Source organism: Echinops telfairi, unplaced genomic scaffold, assembly GCF_000313985.2.
Source record: "Echinops telfairi isolate 266 unplaced genomic scaffold, ASM31398v2 ScPeMD7_7421;HRSCAF=8459, whole genome shotgun sequence".
Taxonomy (NCBI): Eukaryota; Metazoa; Chordata; class Mammalia; order Afrosoricida; family Tenrecidae; genus Echinops; species Echinops telfairi.
Window position 1 is genome coordinate 10,777,352 of NW_022111321.1, and position 10,271 is coordinate 10,787,622.

The 10,271-nt window shown below is 42.7% G+C and overlaps 1 protein-coding gene across 1 annotated transcript in view; it reads right to left on the bottom strand.

Moving 5' to 3' along the window:
* The window catches only part of TRPC6 (transient receptor potential cation channel subfamily C member 6), a 72,400-nt gene that overhangs the window by 33,751 nt on the left and 28,378 nt on the right, over positions 1-10,271 (bottom strand). Inside the window, exon 3 of the mRNA XM_045297760.1 lies at positions 8,032-8,248. Within this exon, the coding sequence (XP_045153695.1) occupies positions 8,032-8,248 (217 nt within the window). The remainder of the gene's footprint in view (positions 1-8,031; positions 8,249-10,271) is intronic.

The following is a 10,271-nucleotide window of genomic DNA, read 5'->3' on the forward strand; positions in this document are numbered from 1 at the left end:
GAGGAAAGAACTAGGAGGCAAAGGGCATTTACAGAGGTCTAAATACAGGCATGTACATATGTAAATATATTTATATATGACAATGGGGAAATAGATCTATGTTTTGTTTTTTAATATAATGTGGGACAGCAGCCCTTAAACTTATTGCAAATCTTTAATTAATTGAAAACATGTCTACGTGAGTTGTGTTTAAAATTCATTAGACCTGATTTGGAAACCTTTTTCTTTTTTACTTTATGGCACTCCCATAAAAGGTTTTCCGGTGCACCCAAATGAGAGTAAGCCAGTGTACTCCTGAGAGAACTTTTCTGCAGCCGTCCACCTACTGCAGAACCGTGCTTCAGCATGTGTTGTCCTGAGTACATCAGTGCCTGTATCACCTGGAACCACAGTAACAATATTTCTTACCTACCCTCATATTAATAGTAGTCTCTTGGCTATATAATTATTAATACTATGTCATATCCTTCCAAGCATTTAATGTAGAGCTTTAAGAGCATATGTTTACTGTAGATTTGAGATCTGGTTCCTTTACTTACTAGCTTTATCAAGATGTTTAAACTTTCCAAATCTCAATTTACAAAGTGGGGATGATAATTGTTGTACCTACTTCATAGAGTTGTTATAAGCCTTAAGTAAATTAAAATGTATAATATCTGGAATACGGGACAAGTTGTTGAATATTTACTATTTTAAATATTTTCCATTGGTATTTCTTATCTTTCTTAATTTAGAAAGGATTCTTAATTAGAAAGAAATTGCTTTTTCCTTAATATCTTTCAGATACACTAAGCTCTGCCACTGTGTCATGGTGTACCCCCTAGGGACACCTAGGAAAATACAGTCCAAACTTCAACAGCTGATCAGGCCTACCTCAATCAAGAAGTACGGTATGGGGGTACCCACGCAAAATGGATTTTTTTCAAAGCTATGTATTTAAATATTTTTACAAAACAACCTGATCACCTTCAAAGTACTTTCCATTACATTTAATACACTTGTAAAATCTGTGATTCCATTCTTAGAAACATTTCTTTCAAATTCATCTGTTTGGATGGCTGAAAGCATCTCCCTCACTTGTTTGTTCTTTACCTCTTTGATGTTGTCAAATTGCTGCCCTTTCATGCCCCTCTTTATTCGTGGAAACAAAAAGAAGTTGCACAGTGAGGGCAGGTGCGTGGAGCAAAAGAGGCATGCTGTTTTTTTGGCCAAAAACAAAGGCACTGAGATGGCTGTGTGAGCAGGTACATTGTCCTGGTGGCAAAAACAGTACCCTGCCTGCCACAAATCAAGCATTTTTTGGCATACACTGTTCCATAATCTTTTCAGAACCTCTAAATCAGTGGTTCCCAACCTGCCAAATGCCATGATCATTTAATACAGTTCCTCATGTGCTGACCACTCCAACCATAAATTTATTTTCATTGTTATTTCATAACTGTAATTTTGCTACTGCTATGAATTAGGTGACCCCTGTGAAAGGGTCGTTTGACCCCCAATGGGGTTGCAACTCATAGGCTGAGAACTGCTGCTCTAAATAGAAAGCTTGGTTAACAGTCTGACCTAGTTAAACAAACTTCAATTGTGCTACAAGTCAACATTTTCATCCATTCCTGAAGTTGACAGACATCAGAACAAGGTTTGTCATCAATCGATTTTTCACCTCTTGTGAAATGACAAAACCACTCATATACTTGAGTTTTTATCCCATAGCACTGTCCTTGTAAGCTGTGTTCAACATCACAACAGTTTCTGCGGCATTTTTCCTGAGCAGGAAACAATATTTCACAGCTGCATGCTATTCTCTTAAATTGACCATCAGTAAACATGAGGTTCGAGCAAAACTGCTTTTATGGAAAAAAAATTTACTGTGACCAGAGTGAACCTCCCAGGCAAAGCAACTGGGTGCACTAACTCAGAGCAAGTTGCTCGGTGCTTGCCTAGAGGGAAAAATGCATATTACAAAATCTCCTCCCAGCAGAGCTTTATTTCACTTTTTGAGGAGTACCCCCACATATTTCATAGTTCTTAGCTGAAATTATGGAGAAAGACAAGACCTTCTATTCCCATGAAAAGTTACAGTCTCAGAAGTCCCGAGGGGCAATTCTACTTTGTCCTATCGGGTTGCTCTGAGTTGGCATCAGACCGATGGCCCGGAGTTGTTTTGGTTTGGGTTTGGGTGGCTATGAATTGGAGTAGACTTGATGGCCGTGGATGTTTTTGTGTTTTGGTGGCATAGTCAGTCACACATTGAACTGTTAAGTGCAAGTTCATGCCCACTTGCTTCATGGGAGAAAGGTGAAGAGGCTTTCTGTGAATCGGGAGATATACCGCCTCAGACACACAGAGGCCGGTTCCAGTAGGTTTCATAGTGTTGCTAAGAGTCAGAATAGGCTTGGTGGCAGTGCGTTTGGTTTGGGCTTGAAATGAAACGAATCTTCTCTCCTCCCCACACTAACCATACGTCCTCACCACTTTGGTCAGGAACCTGTGCTATGGAATTGACTTCCATGTGATTGACTGTGGAAGCTTGTAGAAATGAAGACAATGCTGGGGGCTCTGTGTGTCAAGTTTACAAGTTGCTATAATTTAACGAGGAGCCCTGGTGGCACAGTGAGCTATGGCAATGGTTACAACTTAGCAGCACCAAGCTCTTCAGGAAGACGAGGCTCTCCGCAGTCTCGGATACCCACAGGGGCTGCTCTGCTCTGCCCTAGTGGGTCGCTAGGAGTTAGAATGGACTTTGATGGCAGTAAACGCCTTTGTTTGGGTTTGTTTGAATATTTGTACCATCGTGTGTTACACAAGGTCATTAGCTCAACTCCATCAGCCACTTTGGGGGAGAAAGACGAGTCTTTCTGCTCCCAGAAAGATTTAGAGCCTTAGAAACCCACAGGGGCAGTTTTACTCTGCCCTCAAGGATTCTGTTTTCCCATCAATTCAATGGCAGTGGGGTGGCTTGGGGTTTCTCCGAAAGAGCACACAATGAAGCCCAAAGGTTGTGCTTTTTAAGACAGCTCATGACTCATCTTGAGCTGTTTTAAGTTTAGAGCAACCCAGTATTGAGTGTGTGTGTGTGTGTGTGTGTATCAAATTTAACAGAGGAAATTCTGTGAGTGCACACACACACACACATCACTGCCACTACACACACACTGAGCCTAAGAGACTGTATGAAAAAAGTAAAGGAAGCTTTGGTTTGGTGCTACCTGGGTTCCTGCCACTCTCTCCACAAGAAGAGAAAGAGACTTCAGAAAAATGGGAACATAGGGATTGAACCCAGGATGAGTGTGTCAGTTTGACTCATAGTGACCCCGTGGCACAGAGTAGAACTGCTCCGTAGTTTCTAGAACTATGAATCTTGATGTGAGCAGACAGTCTCGCCATTAAAAAGGTGGCTGGTGGGTCTGAACCACTGACCTTGAACTTAACAACCGATGCTTAACCATCTGCACCACCAGAGGTCCTATGTGGATTAAAGAGACCTTTAAACTACTATCATCTCCTGGCGTTCAAAGCTTCCTCCTCTTCCCCAATCAATTCTTTTTATTTCTGTCTTTCAGAAGTAGAATTCTTGGTACAAATAATACCTTACCAAAGTCTTAAAAATAAAACAAACACAGTGACCTCTTCTGCCTGAAGAAAGAGTTCCTGTCTTCTCTCCCCTGTGGATCTCAGCACATTGCTGTATGTGGTTGGAAATCCCCCATCTGGTCCAACTTGTGTGGCTTGCAGGGCGCCTCTGCCTGAGTAACTCTAGAAATGAGGTGATTATACTTCTAAAGGCTGCTCAGTCCATTGTTGCAGTCTCGCATGGATCTCAGCATCCAATCTCCCATGTGGACCTGACGGGCCTATTTCTACCCTTAGGAGCAATATAGAATCAGTCTGATCTCTCGGCCTTCTTGAAACACCCACAACCTCCACCTGTGTGCTCATTAAATCTATTTCTTCTTCTCCAACAGATGCTGGTTTAGGTTGAGGCTAAGGAAATTTAAACTTGGGAGGCTTTGTTGTCAGGGCTCCTTCTAGGGCCTGGTTTGGTTTTCGTTTTCTCTAGAGGACCCTCGAAATAAATGAGCCTCAAGCTTTGGAATACTTGGCTCCCACTCAACTCCTGAGGCCAAGCAAAGCTTCCCCAGGCCCCTCAAGTGCTTCTCTGGGAAGGGACCACACACTCTGATGGTTGCTCTCTTTGAAAGGTGCCTTATTCCCCCGGGTGTCTGGTTAGCACCTAGCACCCAGAGCCATGTTCAACCCTGGACAGAGCCAAGAACAGCAGGTGGCTAACAGCCCGGGGCCAGAAGCATTCTCCTGTGGTCACGGAGTCCACCAGAATTGTGTTTGCTCTCTCATATTGAGCATTTGGTGAACAGTGTTCACCAGAACCCTTTCACATGGAGTGGCGTCTGCAAACAAGAGTGTTCTTGTCCCTGTCATGCCTCCTCATCTTCATTTGGACTCACTCTTCTGCCTTTTCAAACTCTCCATGACGATCAGTTCCATCACTCCATCTTTCGGCTGTTTGTCAACTAAAAATTAGATAGTATGCTTTCTGTGGCTGATGTGGGAGTCTGTTTCCTGAAGCCACGGTAACTTTCCCAACATCTGACCACAGTAGGCCACTCCTTGTTCATAGTTCCAACAAGGACGACATCCCTCTTTCAAGAATAACTTCAAAAAGGAGAACGTTTTTCTTAATAAACAACAACAACAGCAAAAAGAACCAACTCCCAAGGTCACTCTGGAATCAGGAGTCTAACCTATGCTATAAAGGTATCAGCCATCTGTTTTGAGTTAAATCATGGTTTCCCCCATTCGATCAACACTGAGGTCAGATCCGTAAGGTTAAATGCAAACGTGAGCAGATCAAGAGCTCCATGGGAAATATATTCCCTCCTAAAATCCAAGGTCAATGTAATATTTCCAGGTAGGCTTTTAGGTTAGAAAGGGAAAACATCAAATGTTTGTATTTAAAATTATACTACAATATGAACAGTACATTTTGATGGAGAATAAAATGGGTGGTAATGATATGTCAGCCCTGCATATAAATTTTATCTTTTCAGTTTCATCTTGTGAATATAAAAGTCCTGTCTTTTAAAATCTTTAATAAAATAAAAGTCATATCTTGTCTAATATGCATTCAGTAGGAAATAAGCATTTTATTTTTAACTGATATAAATAAGTCAGGGCTTCGCACTAGTTTTTCCTGGCTCAATCATGGCAGAGGCAGTAAGACCAGAGTCAATGCAACGTTTTTAACTTTGGGTGAATTGTAATGTTAACAGGAACAGGAAGACATATGGGCTTACGTCCTAGAAAGTTAATCACCCTCTTAGAAAGCAGAGCTCCTGCCCAGTGGATTTTGAGCAGAGTTCCAAACAGCAATTCCCCCTCAAAGACGTCAGCTGACTGTACCACTTTGAATGTGTTGCTCTCCACAGGCCATGCAATAGGCCCAGGTCGTGTGTCAGGCTCCTGAAAGGGCTCATGCCCCCTCTTCTGAGCTCTCATTCCTGCTTGGACCTTTCCCATTCTGTTCTCATCGGGAGCTCCTCAATGGAAACAGTTGGAGTCTGCTGCAGGGTCACTTTGTCAGCCATGACTGAATTGGTTCGAGGCCTTAAATGAACCCTTTAGGAAAAGCTTAATGGAGGAAGTATGGTTATATGGTGTTTATTGAATGCTGCTTTGGTGCATTCTGCATCCCATAGTCGTTTCAAAGACAATCACACCCCAAACATCATTATCAGCTTTTTGTTCCTCCAGTTTCAGATCGACTCGGCTCCTCTACTCTCCACTTTAGAAAACCGCTGTCGTCCGTCCGGCTAGTGCTGCAACCCGGCATTCATGCCACTCTTCCCCTTCCTCCACCTTAGTGATCCAACCCAGCATCCATGCCGCTCCTCCCCTTCCTCCACCTTTCACGTGCGACAAAGCACCCAGCTCCTGGGAGTTTATTTTTCAATTAGGTCCCCAGTCTCTTCTGGAGGTAGAGGTACTCTTCAGGTACTCATCTTCCTCACGAGGATACTACCACTGTTTCTCGACTTCCAGCCTCGCCCCTCCTCTAGACAATCCAATCCTCTCTCTACCTCACAAACATGGCGACATTTATAAAAGGAGATCTAAGCACATTTTCAACACCTTGAAATTGTCCACAGGCCATCTCCTTACCCTTATCGCTCATCACCCACCTCCACAAAGCACCTGCCCTCCAGCGATGCCCAACTTCAAGTATGTCAGGTGTTCCACATCTTGACATCTAATATTTCCATGCATGGTAGTGTCCGTATTCCCCCACGCAGCCCATCGCGTTAGCATTTGCTTGTCTTCAGTGTCTCACATTGTGTTCAGCACTGCCTGCCGCTCTGCCTAGTCTACACCGCATCTCACTCAGAATGAAATGTCGACATGGAAGTTCTCGTAATGCCCTCACAAACCTCAGTGATATGATTTGTCATATTGCATTTTAATTACTAATTTATTTAATGACATCGCCTTCTAAACTTAACTTCACTCAGGACAAGGACTGTGCCTCATTCAATTCTTTTTTGCCTTATTACTTAATAAAATAATTTATTAGCTATTGAGTCTGACCTACTACCATCAAGTTGATTCTGACTCATAGCATACCTTATAGAACAGAGTAGGAATTGCCCCATACAATTCGGAAGGCTGTGATCTTTATGAAAGGGGCCCTGGTGACAGCTAACGGCAAAGTCGGCCATTCAAACCCACGATCACACACAGTGGGAGAACGACCAGGCTCTCTGTTCACATACAGATTTACAAAGCCTGAGAAAGCCCAGGTAGGGTCTTTGTGCATCAGAATCGACACAATGTCCCCGGAGGCGTTTTTGTTTTGAATCTTTATGGAGGCAGAGTGGTATTTCTCTCTCTGAGGGGCTCGTGGGGGCAACTACCAAACTTTTGCCTAGCGGCCGAGTACTTTAACCACCGTGCCACCAGAACCCATGGCTACTTTTGCTCATCCTTGAATGCTTGGCTGGCATCCTCCTCACTGATGTTCTGCTTGGTGATGAGGCATGAATGAGAACGAAGGGTTCTAAAGACACCGCGGATAGCCGCTGAAGACTGAATTCCCTCTCTCACTTTGTTATTCCAGGTTGCCGTTAAGTCCTCTCATGGAGATCCCCACAGTGGGCAGAGCAGAAATGCTCCACGGGGATTTCAAGGTGTGGACCTTTCAGAAAGAAGTGCTGGTGGTGCAGCAGGTTAAGGGTGGGGCTGCAAACCCAACCAAGTGCTCTGAGGAATCATCAGCAGGCGGTCTGTCCCTGTAGTCTCCACAGTCTAGGGCAGCTCGACTCTACCCTACAGAGCCTTGAGGGGTGGACAGCAGTGGGTTTAGTTGGCTTTGAGCCCTTACAGAGTCAGAGTGCAGGTCTGTCTCCAGAGGCACCTTTAGGTGGGTATCAAATTGTTAACTTTTGGTTACTTAGTGGGGCCCTTAACCATTTGTGTCACCCAGAGACTCTTTCTCTTTCACTTGGTAAATTTAAAGCAGGTTACATAATTATCACAAAAATCTTAGGAAGTAGATGTTATGGAATAGGAAACTGAGGAACAGATAGATGACATGATTTGATACATATAAAATGTTTCAAATAATTCCCAGTTCAATAATGTGAGTGGCTATTAGCTTTAATTGGTATTCGACCTCAATATAAAACCATGTGGCTGTTGTCAGCTTGAAGTCTTCCAAAACATACATGACAAGGGTGTTTGTCTGTCTTTGTCACTAGTAAGGCTAGAGGCATACTATGCTGTTGGTGTTCTTCCTGGGGCATTTTTGGAAATGCAAGAAGCATTTACCGCCGTGAGAACACAGTGACACTGATAGCAAGGCCCCGCAATGGCTTTTACGAGCACAAAGGAAGTCCGGATGTGGGTGCCCTGGGTCATGCCGCAGACATTGATCACACTGATGCGCGAAGGAATCAGTGCCATTCAGTCAACTGCTAAGGCTGCAAAAAGAAATGATGACAGAAAATCAGTCTTTACCTATTACCCAGGAGATAATGAGCATCTCCATCCACGAGAAGCAGGATGTTTTCATCCTAAACAGCTGCTTTGCATTATCTGTGCTGGTTTCATTAGGAAGGAGTTTGGTGCCTTCAAATCTGTCAGCTGCATTCATGACTAGCAGTCCCAGAAAAATGGTGAAGGAGGAGGCGTGTGCTACAAACTTCATGAATGGACCACGCATTATCTTCCCCATCTGCCACAAGAAAATCAGCTTTGTTTTGTACACTTTACAACACACATATACAAGAATAAACATCTGTATGCTCTCTATTATTCTCCTAAAATAATTATGCACACTTACGTCACTGATGCTAAAACTATAACTCTTTAGGCAGTTCTAAAATTCCAGTCACATATAGTGATGCCCTTGCTAATAAATACTTAAGGTTCCTATTAAATGCTATTTGATTTCTTACAATAGACATCATTGATGGGAACACACAGAGCAGTATCAGCGTTATTGATAAAAAGCATACTGGACAGGCTGTAGTGCAGAAGCAGGAGTACAAATATTAAACCGGCCTATCTTGCAGTGTCTAGATTCCTGCAGACTATTCCCTTGCTTGTTGTCCTCATGTTTATTCCATCTACATGGCTATGGTTCAGGCTTGACTGATGCTGCTATCTTGGTGATGCTGTGAAAGGAGTCAAAGTCATGAGTACCATGAGGAAAACTCAACTAGGGGCAGGGCAGCTGCCCAAGAATGGGAACAATGGCCTGGGATGACACTGAATTTAATGCCTAATTTTTTAAGGTTCTGGTCCAAATTATTTTTATCTCATTAGCTAAGGGAATAGGAATAAATTACCTACATCATCTGAAAAGCATTCCCTCCGTACAAAATGCAGGGAAACTAAAGCTACTGTCCAGGCTTCAATCATTTCCGTCTGAAATGAAGGACCCTTAGCCCGTGCGGAAAACCAAAAGGCAGCAACCAAAAACCATGGCCGCTGAGTCAATTCCAGTGCACAGTGACCCTAGTGGACAAAGTAGAATTGCTCCACTGGCCTTCCAAGCCTGTAAATCTTTATCGGCGCGACTGTCGCCTCTTTCTTCTGTGTAGGTTTGAACCGCCAGCTGTTTGGTTGGCAGCTGAGCACTTAACTCATTTCACCACCAGGGTGTGTCTCAGGAGCTCTGCGCATCCCTTAAAATGACACACAAAACTCAGATGTCCCAAAGCTTTCAGTCCCTTCTCAAAGGAATTTATGATCAGAAATTCTTCCTAATAATACCACAGACGCTTAGCTGGTATTTGTAAGTGCCAAGTACGGCTCTACATGCTTTCTTCCTTTTAACTCATGAGCCTTGGTGGTGTAGTGGTATGTACTGGTAACGGACTGGGCGCAATCCACATGGTCCACAGTTTGAAGCCACCCGCAGCTCCATGGGGAAAAGACTGGGTGCTCGCCTCCCATAAACAATTTCAGTATCAGAAACTCACAAGGGTCTCTGAATCAGCAGTGACTGGATGGCAGTTAGCTTGTTGGTTTATTGTCATTCTTTACAACAATCTGAAAAGGCTAGTAGAAAAATGCTTGTTTTGAAGATGTAGAAACTGAGGCCGTGAGGCTAAGAAATAGTCCAGGATCACACCGCTCTTAAGTGTTAGGGCTGGAATTTGAACCTAGGCGTTTTGTTCCAGAGTTCATGCCTGCCACTACTATGTTATACTTTGCAAAACAAATTTTTTCATATTTTTAAGTACAAACATATGTAAATTCTTAAAGCAAAAAAAAAGTGTCTTTTCCTTAAAAACTGACTATCTTCTGGGGGGAAAAATCATATTTGGAGGCTAGATGCCATAAGAGAAAGAATATAGGTAATGCTCTCTGTTCCTATAAGCTTTATTTGTCTATATGGTTTTCAAATATCATGCAAGTTAGACCTGGGATATGCAATATGGTTCAATTCCTTAGTTCTTGATATTGAGAATCATTATATATATACACACATTCTCCTCCAAGCTGAAAGACATTTATCTAGGGTTCTCAGCAATGGATTTATCTAGTTGGATGTATTATAAAAGCAATTCAACATTACTTTGTGAAAGTCTGTTATTAAAATAACCTCTAAAAAGCACACTTCTATAAGAAAATGATTTATAAAAGCATACTCTCTTTTTTTCTAAAATATCATACTTCTCAATACATTGGTTGAATAGTATTAATTCCTTAATTAAGTTTGAAGAGAACGTTCAATCAAATGAGAACAA